Here is a 14935-nt window from a genome sequence, read left to right on the forward strand (position 1 = left end):
GGGGGAGGGGAGGGAGCCCGGAGAGATGGGGGAGGGGCAGAGGCGGGAGAGGACAGTCTCCTCTGCCGTGTTCACTCATCCTGACGATGCCCTTCCGGGGTCCCAGCACCCCCGGGCTCAGGCGGACGGGGTGGCAGACCAGGCCAGCAGGGTGAGCCTTGGGAAAGGGCCGATTTGGAGCCCGTCTGTCCGTCTGTCTGTCCGTCCGTCCATCTCTTGCAGGGGGCTGGGTGAAGGCCCATTTATACCCGGAACAGAGGTTGGAAACCCCCAGGGCCTTTAGAGCATGCAATTCCCCCCAACTCCTTGAGGTGGGAGAGGGGGAGCCCCATGAACCCCAGGCTGGGGCCCACCCGGCCCCTTGACCCCCGATTCCCAGAAGCTCCAGTTTGGCTGACTCTAAAACAAGCTCATGGCCCCTTGGGGAAAGAGAGGAGCCCCCAACCAAGGGAGGCTGGGGGCCTTCCCTGCCCCTTCCCTTCCCCACCCTTCCCCTCCCCTCCCCTCCCCTCCGCGCAGCTCACGTCATGAAGTCGGGAGACTTGGCCATGGCGTGCTCGAACTCCGAGAAGGACAGCATGTGGTCATCGTCCAGATCCGACTCCCTCAGGACCTGGGGGCAGAGGGGGTGGGGGCTGCATAGGAGCAGGGGGAGCTCCAGGGGGAGCAGAGAGTGAGGGCGGGGCTGGGTAGAGTGGGAGGAGCCCCATGGGGTGTCTGGGGTGGGTGCTGGGGGAGCTGGGCCCTGAGAGTGGGTGTGGGTGACCAGCTGGTGCCCCACCCGCTCCAGGCCTGGGCCGCAGAGTGTCCCTTGCAGGGTGCGGGCGGGGCAGTGCCAGCCTCCAGCTCTGTCTTGCTTTGGCTCCCTCAAGGCCCAAGCCCTAGCGGACTCCCCAGGTCTGAACACAAATAGCGCCCCACCCCCTGGGGCTGCCCCCCACCCCCAGCTGTCTTAGTGGGGCACAGGTGCACCCGGACCCAAGGGGACTCTGATGCCCTCTGGTGTGAGTGGGCGGGTGCCCTGTCTGCAGGGAGGGTCAGACGGGTGGCCCAGGCATGTGGGATGTGATGCTGGGGAAGGCTGGGGGGTCACTTCCAGCCCCCCGCAGCCCGAGCGCCATGCAGGCACACATGCGCACACAGGCGTGACACACGGGCACACACAGAGGAGCACGAAAATACACATGAACTTACACATGCACACACACACACGAGTGCTCAAGCATGCACACATGCAGAAGACATGTGAGTGTACAAGGCACACAGTCATTCACACAGGCATACACGCACACATAGATGTGCACAGACACATGCTTGTGCCATGCACATACACAGGCACACACAGGCACACACAGAGATGTTCACGGACACACATGCACAGACAAATGTGCACAGACATAGGCATGCACATGTGCACAGGCACATGCACCTAGATGAGCACATAGCCCCATGCATGCGTGCACACACACATGCACACATGCACACACATGGCTCGTGAGGCCGGTAAGCAGGTCCTCCGACACGTCATCACTGTTGAGGAGCCGGAAGACGATACTCCGCAGGTCCTCCTCGTCGATGAAGCCGTTCTCATTGAAATCTGCAGCGGGGAGGGGGAACGGACTCAGCGGGGCTGTGGGGTGGGCGGGAACAGCAGCTCCGCCCGCCCTTGAACCTACGGGAGTCATTCCTGAGCACCCAGCTGTGAGCAGCTCCTCAGGACCAAGGTAGGAACCTAAAAGCAAACCAGCAGCAAAGAGAACAGAGCTGGGAGCAAGCACCTTTGCCACAGCTGGATCCGTCCTCCCGGTCAGCGCGGGGCGGGGGCTGCTCCGGGGGGTGTCCAGGGGACACCCTGAGCCCCAAGCCTAGAGCCGGGTGCCGTGGGGGCAGGGCAGGCTGCGGGAAGCCGTGGGAAGTGACACGAGTTGGCGTGCTGACACAGTGCCGGAGGGCCAGTCCCTCTCAGGCCCTCGGTTCTGAGGACAAGCCTCGGCCTCTGCTCCCCGAGAACCCCCCCGCCCCCCGCCAGCCGGACCGGGGTCCCCTTTCGAGCCTAAGATATCTTCATTCCAGGGGCTGGAGCGATAGCACAGTGGGGAGGGCGTTTGCCTTGCACGCGATCGACCCGGGTTCGAATCCCAGCATCCCATATGGTCCCCTGAGCACCGCCAGGAGTAATTCCTGAGTGAAGAGCCAGGAGGAACCCCTGTGCATTGCCAGGTGTGACCCAAAAAGCAAAAAAAAAAAAAAAAAAAAGATATCTTCATTCCAGGACCGGGGCTTCTCCCTGTGTGCTATGGGGAACGTGGCAGGGGTTCCTGGGTGACCGCAGGTGGCCAATGGTCCCAGATCCCACTGCCCGGCCTTTGCAGAAAGCAGCCTGGGGTGGACTCCTCCCTCCCTAGTGTCTCTCCAGCCCCCTCAGGCCCTCCAGACAGGCGCTGTTCTCCCCCAAGTGAAAGTGAGCCTTGCCTGCCTCCCAACTTCCGGCCACCGCCCCTCCCCCCCCCATTCTCCAGACTTGCTCTCTGCTGCCCCCTGCAAGCAGACGGGACTCAGGGTTCGGGTGAGACAGGAACCAGGCTGGTCCTGCCCACTAGGAGCTCCCCAGATGGGGGGTCTGGGCTTCGGAGAGGCGGAGAGAATCAGACGAACACCGAGGATTTCCAGATGCGTGCACTCATGTCAGTGGGGGAGTGAGGGTGTTAGTGAGGAAGACTTCTTGGAGGAGGAGGAAGCATGAGAGGGAAAGTAAAAGGCTGGGTCCTGGTGGCCCAGGGAAGGCGGGCAGCGGAGAAGCAGCCCAGCCCAGTGTGAGAAGCTGTAGGAGAAAGAGTCGGAGCTTGATTCGGAGACGGAGGCTGTAAAGGGCCTTGCCGGCGGCTGAGACGATCGTGTGCATATTCCTGGCAGCTGCCCCGAGCACCCAACAGCTCCCGAGCTGCTCGCCAGCCAGCTGGTGTGTAATAAACCAGGTAAGAAAAACGACGGCAGCAAACCACAGTCTGGGTGTTTGGTACCTCCCTGCGTTCGCTTCTCATAACACAGATGCCCAACCCGAGGCAGCCGGGCTGGAAATGAACACACAACGCTTCCTTTGTGCCCCTCCCGCCTCTGGCCTTTAAATACCACCTGCTCAAACCCCAAACACCCCCCCCCCAACACACACACACATACACACCAGCCCGGCTTCTCCTGGACTCTGTGCCCAGTGCCGCCTGCCTTCCTGCCCTGTCCACTCAGCCTCCTGAGCCCAGACGCCACCCGCTGTGCTCAGCCCGTGTCCTTAGCAAAGGTGCAACCAACACTCTAGTCCTTGGGGGCACAACCAGCAGTGCCTGGGGCTGCTCAGGGATCTCTCCCGGCTCTGGGGACCGTAGGCGGTGGCAGGGCTGCCACCAGGGTTGGCTGCATGCAAGGCAGGTGCCTTCCCTACTGCACTCTCTCTCTCTCTCTCTCTCTCTCTCTCTCTCTCTCTCTCTCTCTCTCTCTCTCTGTGTCTTTCTGCATCTGTCTCTGTCGTCTCTGTCTCTGTCTCTCTGTCTCTCTCTCTTGGGTCCCAGTGATTCCCTAGTGGGCAACACTCTCGTGGCTGGTGCTGGGCTGACCGACGGGGCTTGGGGGGTCTGTAGTCACTCTGGGTGTCATATGGGAACATTCTCTGCTTGTTCTCTTAAAGAAGGTAGATTTCCAGGAAGCGCTGGGTGAAACCTTCTGTTTTCTAAAACAGTGGCAGTGAATAAGTTTGGGGTCCTCTGCACGAGTGGCCAGGCAGGGTGGCTCTTGCTGTCCCCTTCCCTCATTTCTACCAGCTAACAGCTCATAGGCCCTTCCAGCTGCCCCTCCAGGGCCTTGGGGGCTTTCCCCCTCCCCTGCCCTGCTCCCATCCCCCACCAGCTCTCCGGAGGGGCCCCCAGAAGCCTCCTGACGACTCTGTCCCTTTGAGGTTGGGGAGGGGTGTGGAGAACAAAGGTGTGGCCTCATGGGACCGGAGGAAGAAAGGCAGTGGGACCCTGAGCCTCACAGCCTGGCATCACCAACTTCCTGGTGAGGTGGCACCCCTGAAACTCCCTCCCCCCCGCCCGCAGCCAGTTCCTAGAACGTGTGCAGAGACTAGAACCTTGACCCCCACCTCACTTTGCTCTTCATTATGCCCAAAGTCTGCGCTAACTCACAGGCTCCCTGGCCACGGAGGAACGTACCCAGGTTGTTCTTACAGCTCGCACAGATGGAGGGTATCGCCAAGCCTCATGTCTCCTTGTCCCTTGTCCTTCTCCTAAACCCCTTGTCCCCAAGCCCAGCTGTCACTCACTTTCCGGTGTGTTTCCACAGATCTTTCCACTCCCGCCAACACTCTGCTGCGTGGGATTCTCTCTAGACAAACCCCGAGCCCGGCTCTGTGTGCGGGCAGCCCCGCGTCCTTTCCCCGCGTCCTCCACAAAGAGCCAGAACTCGTCCTTGGTTGAGACACCGCCCCTGAGCTTCAGGGGGCAGGCTTCGAGCTCGGCGGGACTGGGGGTGCAGCCCGAGGAGCTCCCCTGGGGCTGCCAGGCCTCACCCCCAGTTGTGCAGGAGCTCACAGCAGCGCCCGCGATCTTTTCCCTCCGCGTCTGCTCTCAGGAGTCGCACCAGCACTGTGGACCCAGGGTAGGGCCAGGCGTTCTCTCTCCTGCCTCACCCCAGCCAAGGCTCCCCGGGGCTCGGGGTGGGGGGTCCACTCCCAGGCGGAGCAGACCTGCGGGGTCTCCGTGTGGCCTGACAGGGCGGTAGAGCAGGATGGCCGTCACCAGCCACACCGTCTCTCGCGCTCAGGTCGGCATCGTGCTGTGTCCCTCCCACTGTGCCTCTTCTTCTGGGCCTCCATCCTCCCCTCGGACCCTGACTGTGACCCCCCGAGGCTGCGCCAGGCGGGGCCCTTTCCCGGAGTACTCTCTGCTCAGTTCCAGGGTCCTTCCTCTTCCCACCTGTCCCTGCCTTCTTGCCCCCACCCCCAGCCCGGCCACACCTACTACCCTGTCTGTTGGGGAGCACTTTGCCCCAACGTGCCCGGACACGCTGTGTACTGGGTCTGGGCAGACACGGCACAAAGGATGCCGGGTGCGCGGAGAAAACACCCTCCGGGAGCAGCCGAGGGCTGTTCACCTCATTGCCAAATGCACATTTTATAGAGGGTCTCGGCTTACAGGAAGGTCCAGTCCCATAAAGTTCAGCATTATTGGCCTGTGACCTTTCCTGCTCTGCCCTGTCCAATCCCAGTGAGGCTAGGTGCCGTGGCTAGGATGACTTGCTAAGCGAATGTGACAGTTTCTGTGTCTTGGGCACATGTGACTAGGAGTGGAATGAGGCTCAAGGCCAGACACCTGGTGCTGACACCCTGTTCTTGCCAATTTTGCCCCAATACTCCCTTCTGGGGTGCCTCCCGTTGGGCCGCTTTGCAAGGTCGGGTCTGACCTGCCCCAGCGCCTCTAGCCATGCTCCCCACCTGCCCACTTCACTTATCAGCTCCTTTATTCCCCTGGCGAAAAGCAAATTGCACAAGGCCAGAGATGTTTGTTTCTAGGCACCCACGGTAGTCAGTGCATCTTGGCTTTATGGTATTCTGCCTTGTATATCCGTGAACGGATGAGCCGCCTAGAGTCACGCATCAGTGAGTGATGGTGACAAGAGTGGACATCCGTGGTCTCAGTTTGTGGGCAGCCTATGTCCCCAGTCCCACGTGACTGCTTTCATTGTCACGCAATGCCCAGGCGCTCGCCGGTTATTGGCGCCACTTAAATGAACACTGCATTTCCCAGATTTCCTTTCGGCTGGGCATGGCCACATGACTAAGTTCTGCCCAGTGAGATGTAAGTAGCAGAGGCCCTCAAAAGCTTCTGGAAATGTCTTTAGAGGGAAAGTGTGTGGTTAGGATGATCACTCTGGACAAGCACTCGGTGAAAGTAGGAAAAGGGACATACATGATAACCTCTCAGTGCCTATATTACCTACATCAGGACCCTGGTATTGAGCAGAGAGTAATCTGGGGAAGGGCCCCGCCTGGCACAGCTTCGGGGATCACAGGGTCTGCAGGGAGGATGGGGGCCCAAGGGGCGGGGGAGAGAGAGAGGGAGAGACAGAAAGAGAGACAGAGAGAGGCAGAGACAGAGAGACAGAGACAGAGAGAGATAAGTGTCTGCTGTAGAGGCAGGCAGGGGCGGGGGGGTGACGAGGCAGGAGGGAAACTGGGGACATGGGTGGTGGGAAATATACACTGGTGAAGGGACAGGCGTTGGAACATCGCAATACTGTTGGGCTGCGTTTCCGTCATGCAATGTTCTAACACCTGTCCCTTCACAGTGTATATTTCTGATTATACTTTATAATTAATGGTTATAAATTACCATTTATAACTCATGGTAATTCAATTAAAATTAAAAATAAATAAATGACTACAGAGAGCGTGTAACCCTTGTGTCGGGCGGCGCCTCTGCTCCCGCAGCTGTGTGGGGGACGATGATGCCGCAGATGCGGCTGAGTTCCGGACACTGCGTGGCCACAGCGCCGCTGCCCCCGGAACACTGCCTGCTGGGGGAAGAGCCGTGGCTTCCAGTGGCCCGGACATTATCTGGAGACAAGCACTTGGCCTCCCTGTATTTTTTTTTTCTGCCAGGGTTAACCCTGATTTGTCAACTGAGCCCCAGTTTTTCTTCAGGAAACAGAGAGCGCTAGCATGCCCCAGGGAGGGCCCTGCAGGCCCCACGGCAGCTGGCCTGGGGTTCCAGGTCTGGGAGACTGTGCAGAGACTGCTGATCTGAGAGGGGCTGGGCCGGTAGTCAGAGGGCAGGATGCTCGATTTGCAGGTGGCAACCTGCGTTTGCTCCCCTGCATCCCAGATGGTCCCACCAGGAGATCCCTGAGTGCCCAAAACCAAAAACCAAAGGAACAAACAAAGCCCCTGCTTGTTACAAACCGTGCAGGCTGCACCCTGCACCCCTTGGTGACTGTTAAATGCCAAAAACACAAACTCCGGAGTTTGGGCTCTGCCTTAGAGGGAGGATGGAGTGCGTGGTCCAACAAGGTCCCACGTTGGACTCCTCAGCACTACACCCCCAAAACACAGTCCTGAGCACCACTGGGTGCACCCTGCCTCGCTGGGTCTGAACACTCAACCGTCAGGCCCATTGGGCCCTTCTGGGTCGAGGCAGGTCAAAGGGCTGGAGCACAGGCTTTGCATGTGGGAGGTCCGGGCTCCATTCTTGGTATTGCTGGGGAGTGGCCCCCATTCCAAATTCAAGCCTTAGAAATGGTGTAATGGGGGCCGGAGCGATAGCACAGCGGGTAGGGCGTTTGCCTTGCACGCGGCTGACCCGGGTTCGATCCTCGGCATCCCATATGGTCCCCCAAGCACTGCCAGGAGTAATTCCTGAGTGCAAAGCCAGGAGTAACCCCTGAGCATCGCTGGGTGTGACCCAAAACGCAAAAAATAAATAAATAAATAAATAAATAAATAAATAAATAAATAAAAGAAATGGTGTAAGGTTTGAAGAATGAGTGCTGGGCCTAGGGGGCCAGGAGGGGGAGACAGAATGATGTGACTGATGTCCCAGAATCCTTCTGTGGTACAGCCCAGGCCTTGGGGGGCTCTGCCCCAAGGTGGGAGGTGAAGTATGAGGTACAAACAGTCCAGAATGCTTCTTCCCCTCTTGGCACTGCCGAGCGGCGGCTAGGACCCGAGGCCTTGCCCCAGCTGCCCCGTCAGCTCGGTTCAGAGGCGGTGGCCGGCAGAGGGACCCTGCTGGGGAGAGACCCTGAGCCTCTCCCAGAGACCCCGCAGTGTCCCCAGGCGTCCCGCTGGCCCCGTTCCCATATGCGGAGACTGCAGTAAAGTGACACGACTTTGGTCGCAAGCCATCTGGACACAGAGCGCTTTGCTGGAGTGAAATGTGGTTCTGGGCAGCCGGTCTCCTTTGGGGGTGCGAGGGCAGAGCAGCCTGGGAACGGGCCGGGGACGGGGAGTGCTGGGGCCCCGCCAGTCCCGGAAGCCTCAGCACTCTCACGCTTGCGGTCAGGCTTCTGGGCGTGCGGGGAGCGCAGGGGCTTCTTCTGCTGCTTCCCAAGGACGACTCTCGGGGCTGTCCTCACGTCCCCTCCGACACGCCAACCGCGGTCACAGAAGTCAGCTGCTGGGTTGAGCGAGGTAGGCCACGCCCCTCACCCCCTGTAGCTGCACCGGCCTGGGGCACCTGCCTGAGGGGTGGCTGGAGGGAGCAGAGGACAGGACGGCATCCGGTCTCTGCCCTGAGGTTGTGGGGAGTCGGGGATGGACGAGATGGAGGTCCTGAGTGTCCTGCCAAGCGGAAGCTGAGCCCAAGGGCATCCTTGGGCCATGGTCTGGCCCCTTCCGTTCCCCCAAGCGGTCTCTCCTGCAATTCTTTTTTTTTTTTCTTTTTGGGTCACACCCAGTGATGCTCAGGGGTTACTCCTGGCTTTGCACTCAGGAATTACTCCTGGCAGTGCTTGGGGGACAATATGGGATGCCAGGGATCGAACCCGGGTCGGCCGCGTGCAAGGCAAACGCCCTCCCCGCTGTGCTATCGCTCCAACCCCTTCTCCTGCAATTCTTGTTCGGGGCAACTGCATTCAGCCTCCGAGCCCGGCTTCCCAAGCTCCCCTGCATCTGCGCATGTCCATGGGGCGGCGTGAGGCAGAGATGCTGGGCGAGGCTCCTGAGGAAAATCTGTTATAGACTTGATCTGTGCTGTCGGTGTACGCGGTGTCCTGACCCCGCCTCTATTTCTTTTCCTTCCTGCCTGGAGTTCAGAGGAGACGGCTGCAGCAGAGAAACCCTTTGGAGCACTGTCGTCTCAGAGCAAAGAGACTTCAAGGAACGGGGTCCCTGGGTTCCTTGCTGGAGCCCACCCATCTCCAGACTCCAGTATTTTAAAAACCATGGTCCCTGGGCCGGCGATGGTTCCAGGATCGGGAGCACAGACTTCGAGTGCAGTAGATCTGAGTCCCACCCTTAGCACTGCATGGTCTTCGGAACGCCATGGAGTGAGCTCCGAGCACAGAGCTGGGAGTAGGTCCTAAGAACCGAGAGGTGTGGCCCCTGAACCCTGAACAACCAAACAATCAAGTTACGCGCGCACGTAGCTGAATGCAATCCAGACTGATGGGGCAGGTTTTAGTAGAGGGTCTCAAACGTGGAGGAACTTGGGGACTCCCCACGGGGAGCTTTGCAAAAACCCAGTCCCAGGTTAGACACAATGCCATCATTCCAGGGGAGCCCCATCTCCCACCCCAGCCCCCCGCCCCCTCTCATGCCCTCATATGGGCTGTGTCTCTCTCAGGAGAGTTATTTCAGATGAGACTCATGTGCTTCAAAGTAAGGTGTTTGCTCAGCCGGAGAGAAGCAAACCAGGCCCTCCAGGGACCCTGTTCTGTCTTGGAAGAGGAATGGACATTTGTTATCCCTGGCTGTGCCCGGATGTCGTCTGGTTCAGAATCTTTGCTGGTGAGGCATATACATCCCTCAGGATGGATTCTGGCCTGGAAGGTTCCAGGGCCACACCTGGTGGTGTGCAGGGGCTACTCCCAGCTCAGTGCCTGGGTGTCCCTTAGCCATGGTTGGGGGACCCTGTGGTGGCAGGAATCGAATCCCGAGCTCCTGCACGCAGAGCAAATACTCTGGCTGGTTGAGCCACTTCCTGCCAGGTAGGGGCCGTTGCCTCCGTGTCTGAGTCTTTCTGGCAGTTTTGGCGGGTGACTCTGGTGCTAGTGGCTCATTAGTGTTCCCCATCAGAATATCCTGCCACAGGGACGGTTGGCTTCTGGTAGTGACCCCCTGACATCACGGCATCAGACCTCCGCAGTGGGGGGCCAAGCATTCCTCACCCACAGAAACTTCCCGGGTGATTTCAGAGCACCCTGGGCGCTTCTGAGACATGAAGGTGCCAAGGGGTCACTGTGCTCCTGTTCAAATGCGGATTCTGTCTCGGTGAGTGCTGAGGGCTGAGATTCTGCCTTCCTCCAAGTCTCCTGGCAGTGCAGATGGATTCGATGCAGAGAAATGCTGACACAGAGGCCCCTCTTGGCGGGGTCCTGTGTCAGCTCGGAGCTCCGTCCTTGAACTGTGACAAAGGCTGCTCTGCAGGAGCCTCTCCAGGACATCTGCCCTTCCCCTCGCCGTGTCAGCTGCCTTCCTTTGCCTCCGCTTCTTCCTTCACACCATCACGATCCCCTCTCTTTGCTCAGCAGTCTCCTGGCCAGGCCCCAGACTCAGAGAGTGGCATGGTCAGATCCTAATTGTGCTGCCAGCCCTAGAGCAGAACAAGACTTTGCAGCCCAAAGAGAAGTCTGGTTGTTTGGGTCCAGCTCAGGAAGCCGTGGAGTTTATGAACCCCTAGGGGGTGTCCATTCCAAAGGCTTTGTGAATTATTATCATTATTTTTGTTTTTTGGGTCACACCCGGCGATGCACAGGGGTTACTCCTGGCTCATGCACTCAGGAATTACTCCTGGCTGTGCTCAGGGGACCATATGGGATGCTGGGATTTGAACCCGGGTCGGCCGAGTGCAAGGCAAACGCCCTACCCGCTGTGCTATTGCTCCAGCCCCGACTTTGCGATTTTTGCTTGCTTTTTTCCCCTTCTTTTTGGGTCACACCCGGTGATGCTCAGGGGTTACTCCTGGCTCTGCACTCAGAAATCACTCCTGGTGGTGCTCGGGGGACCGTATGGGACGCCGGGGATTCAGCCCAGTTCGGCCATGTGCAAGGCAAATGCCCTACCTGCTGTACTATCGCTCTGGCTCGGATTTTTGCTTTTGTGTTTGAGCTCAAGGTGGAAGAGATCCGCATGGGTAAATGGGGGACCAAGGGGAAGACAGTGGGGACAGGTAGCAAGGACTGATCCTCGTTGATCTCAGGCCCTGCAGTGTGACGGCTTGGGAAGGAAGGCAGATCTCCTGAGCTGAACACACTTCTGCTCGGGTGCCTTGGAGCCTCAGGAGATCCTGCTGCTCTCCTAAGGTCCTGAAGTGCTTTGGGGTTTCTTCATGTTTGTTTGCTTTTGTTCTGAAGGGCCACTCCCAGCTGAACTCAGGGGTTACTCCTGGTGGTGCTCGGGGGGACCAAATGGGATGCCAGAGACAGAATCTGGGCTGGCTGGCTGCATGTAAGCATTGGAAACGCGCTGGGCCTCTAGGAAATAGGTGAAGCAGGAAGAAGACTGACGGATCAACCAAACTCGACTGTCCCCGGGTGAGGCGCATGTGTACTGGTTCCCCCAAGGTTCCCCTCCCGTTAGGAGCCAGTTAGCTGCGTGTTCTGATCGGTCCGTGGAACGGGCTTCACTGCACACGGGACCCGCATTCGTCTCTCTCAAGGCAGAGGTGAGTCTGCAGCCACCAGAATCTAGCCCCTTCTCACCTTCCCCTTCCTTTTATCTTTTTTTTGTTTTGTTTTGTTTTCAATCCGTGGCGACTGAGCAGCGTGATACAAACCCCTGTACCCAAGCCAGCCCAGACAGCCACCAGCCCACGGAGGTGTCGCCGTGGGTGGAGCCCAGAGTGAGCCCACTCTCTCCCAGCGCCTACCGTAGATGCGAAAGGCATACTCGATCTTCAGGCTGGGGCAGGCCTGCTCGCTGAACACTGACGCCATGCCCAGCACGTCCTCAAAGGAGAACAGGCCGTCGTGGGAGAAGACGCTGCAGATTCGGTCTCTGAAAGGGTTGACCTGCAGGGGGAGTGGTGGGGCGGGGCAGGGGGAGGAGGAAGGAGCCCCATCAATGTCAGGGGCTGGCCTGCCTCCTTCAGTTTTTGTTTGTTCTTGTTTTGGGGTCACACCTGGCAGTGCTCAGGGCTTACTCCTAGCTCTGCTCTCAGGAATCACTCCCAGGCTTGGGGGACCCTAAGGGATGCCGGGGATTGAACCGGGGTCAGCTGTGTGCACAGCAAACTCTCTGCCCGCTGTACCGTCTCTCCATCCCGCCTGCCTCATTGTCCTTTCCCGAGCACAGTGCCTGGGTCTCAGACGAAAAGAATAGCGAGAACCTCAACTATTGGAGTCAACTCTCCTCCTGCATTGGCAAAGGATCATCTGGGGTCCTCTTAGTCGTTTTGCTTTTTTGGGTCACACCCAGTGATGCACAGGGGTTACTCCTGGCTTATGTACTCAGGAATTAACTCCTGGCGGTGCTCAAGGGACCATATGGGGTGCTAGGAATTGAACACGGCTCACCTGTGTGCGAGACAAACGCCCTACATGTTGTGCTATTGCTCCAGCCCCTCCCCCCATTTTTATCTATGCATAAAAGTTGAAAATTAATGTTCACCCCCAAAGTGCAAAGAATGGAATAAAGATGCAAAGAATGGCATAGCAATTGTCTGCAATGCACACCCAGAGCTACCCCTTCTGCCCCACCCACATCCTGATGTGGATGTCAGGTCTGGGTTGAAACCCTGGCTCTGCACTTTGCTAGTGAGCCACTTTAGACACATTATAAAATCACACATGCACATGTATGTGTTCCAGGACAATCCTGGTTGCCTGCTGTTAGGAGGTGCTTGCAACCACCGCCCCGTCCTCGGTTCTTTCTCCACACTCCAGCCCCTACCAGGAAGACGCAGGTTGATGGTCTCAGTGATGCTGCCGAGGGTCACCTCCTGGGAAGGTTCTGGATCACCGGGCAGAACTAAGTGGCTTTACAGAGTACTTTGCCAACATCTCAGTCAGTTCATTCTTACAGTGAACTAGGTTAAGCAAGACTCCTTCCTGCTAGCAAACTGCAGTGGAAGACAAGGCTTAGACTGCGCCGGCAAGGGAATAGCAAGTCCAGGGAAGAGAGTCTTCTCCTGGGGCTTCAGAGCCAACCAGAAGAGAGTGCCCGGGGGTTCCGAGCTTCCCTTCCCTGGTGTCTCCCGAGGGCTTTGCTGGCAGAGGTGGAGGGCAGGGTTGGCTGCCAGGGAGCCCACCCACCCTGCCTGAGACACATGGCACGTGACTGCTATCCACACAGGTGCCTGGTCTCACTGGAGAAGGGGACAGTAGGCTGCTAGTGGTGACAACAACAGTTTGTGGAGCACGACATGGTAAGCGCAGGAACTAATTGTGCAGAAGGAGAAATGAGGTAAAGAGAGAGGGAGAGGGAGAGAGAGAGAGAGAGAGAGAGAGAGAGAAAGGATGGGAGAGAGAAAGAGAGGGAGGGAGAGAAGGAGAGGGAGAAGGAGAGAGGGAGAGAGTCACATCTGGAGATATTCAGGGATCACTCCTAGCAGGGTTCTGGGGATTGTATGAGGTTCCAGGGAATGAGCCTGGTCAGATGCATGCAAGGCAAGTGCCCTACCCACTCTCTCTCTCCCTCCCCCTCCCTCTCAATCTCTCCCTCTCTCTCCCCCTCTCTCATTCTCTCCCTCTCTCTCCCCCTCTCTCATTCTCTCCCTCTCTCCCCCCCTCTCCCTCTCTCCCTCTCTCAATCTCTCCCTCTCTATCCCTCTCCCTCTCTCAATCTCTCCCTTTCTCTCCCTTTCTCTCTCTCTCAATCTCTCCCTCTCACTCTCTCCCCCTCTCTTCTCTTCTTCCCCTTTCTCCCTCTCTCCCTCTCCCTCTTGCTCTCCCTGTCCCTCTTCTCTTCCTCTCTCTCCCCCTATCTCTCCCCCTATCTCTCCCCCTATCTCTCCCTCTTTCTCTCCCTTTCTCCTTCTGTCTTCCCTCTCTTTCTCTCTCTCTCCCTCTCTTTCTCTCTTTCTTTATATCTCTCTTTCTCTCTCTCCCCTGCCTGCTCTGGTCCCGAGGCAGTGGGCATGTTGAAGAGGTAGAGAAAGACGCCTCAAGACAAATCTCCCCGTGCAGAAGGTGCTGCAGAGAGCCCCGGGTTTCTACTGTGCTTTGTCTTGGTTCTATTTCATAATGAAGCACATGAAGAATCGTGTTTCTCTGCGTTGCTAAGGCAGGCGCACTGGGCCCGGGCCTACAGCATTGCTTTCGTGAGAACGTCGTTTATGTGGAGACGGCTGCTCCTCATCACAGAGCAGCAGGGGCTGAGAGCGACGCGGGGCCAGGTGCAGGACAGCATGAAAACCACCCTCCCGGCGGGGCTGTCTGCGGGTTCCTGGCTTTCGACAGCTCAACCCAGAGGCACAGGGACGTGGCTCAGCCTTGCAGTCCGAGGCCAAAGCTCAATCCCCAGCACGGCCTCACGTGTGGAGCCAGATGGCCGCAGAAAGGCCGGCTGGGAGCCCAGGGCCACGCTGAGGTGTGTGTGACTGCCAGCGCCCTGTAGTCACACGAGTACCACAACCAAAACGCGGGAGCCCGGGAACCAAGCGTGCACCTGATTATCATGAGAGTAACAACTGTCACTGTCACTGTCATCCCGTTGCTCATTGATTTGTTCGAGCAGGCACCAGTAACGTCTCTCATTGTAAGACTTATTGTTACCGTTTTTGGCATTTCTGATACGCACGGGTAGCTTGCCAGGCTCTGCCACATGGGCTCGATACTCTCGGTAGCTTGCTGGGCTCTCCGAGAGGGGCGGAGGAATTGAACTCGGGTCGGCTGCGTGCAAGGCAAACACCCAACCGCTGTGCTATCGCTCCAGCCCGAGAGTAACAACAAAAAGGGAAATGACGAAGCCAAAGATGCTGGACTCCCAAGTATACAGAGTGCCGTGGGGTGCTGGGGCTGGGACAGGGCGGAACTGCAAAGGCACCGAGCCAGGACTAGCCCCAGAGCACCCACAGCCCCAGACGACAAACAATCCCCACGCGCGCTAGAGTGCCATAGTGTGTGTCCCGCCCCCTGGTTGGGTGTGGTCCCCAAACCAGGCAGCGACATCACGACAACTTGGAGACAACATCCAAGGCAATGTCCACCTCCGGGGGTGGTGGTGGTGGTAGTGATGGAGTGGTCGGGGTGGGGGTGGGGGGCTAGCAGAAAACCTCGAATCTTCCCACAG

General features: G+C 58.3%; 1 protein-coding gene across 1 annotated transcript in view; it reads right to left on the bottom strand.

The window, feature by feature from the left end:
• CIB4 (calcium and integrin binding family member 4) overlaps nucleotides 1-14935 on the bottom strand; it is a 44980-nt gene that overhangs the window by 498 nt on the left and 29547 nt on the right. The window contains exons 4-6 of the mRNA XM_004618921.2: nucleotides 11574-11715; nucleotides 1488-1597; nucleotides 525-613 (exon numbers count right to left, since the gene is read on the bottom strand). Coding sequence (XP_004618978.1) covers nucleotides 525-613; nucleotides 1488-1597; nucleotides 11574-11715 — 341 coding nt within the window. The remainder of the gene's footprint in view (nucleotides 1-524; nucleotides 614-1487; nucleotides 1598-11573; nucleotides 11716-14935) is intronic.

This window comes from Sorex araneus, chromosome X (genome assembly GCF_027595985.1).
Source record: "Sorex araneus isolate mSorAra2 chromosome X, mSorAra2.pri, whole genome shotgun sequence".
Classification (NCBI taxonomy): Eukaryota; Metazoa; Chordata; class Mammalia; order Eulipotyphla; family Soricidae; genus Sorex; species Sorex araneus.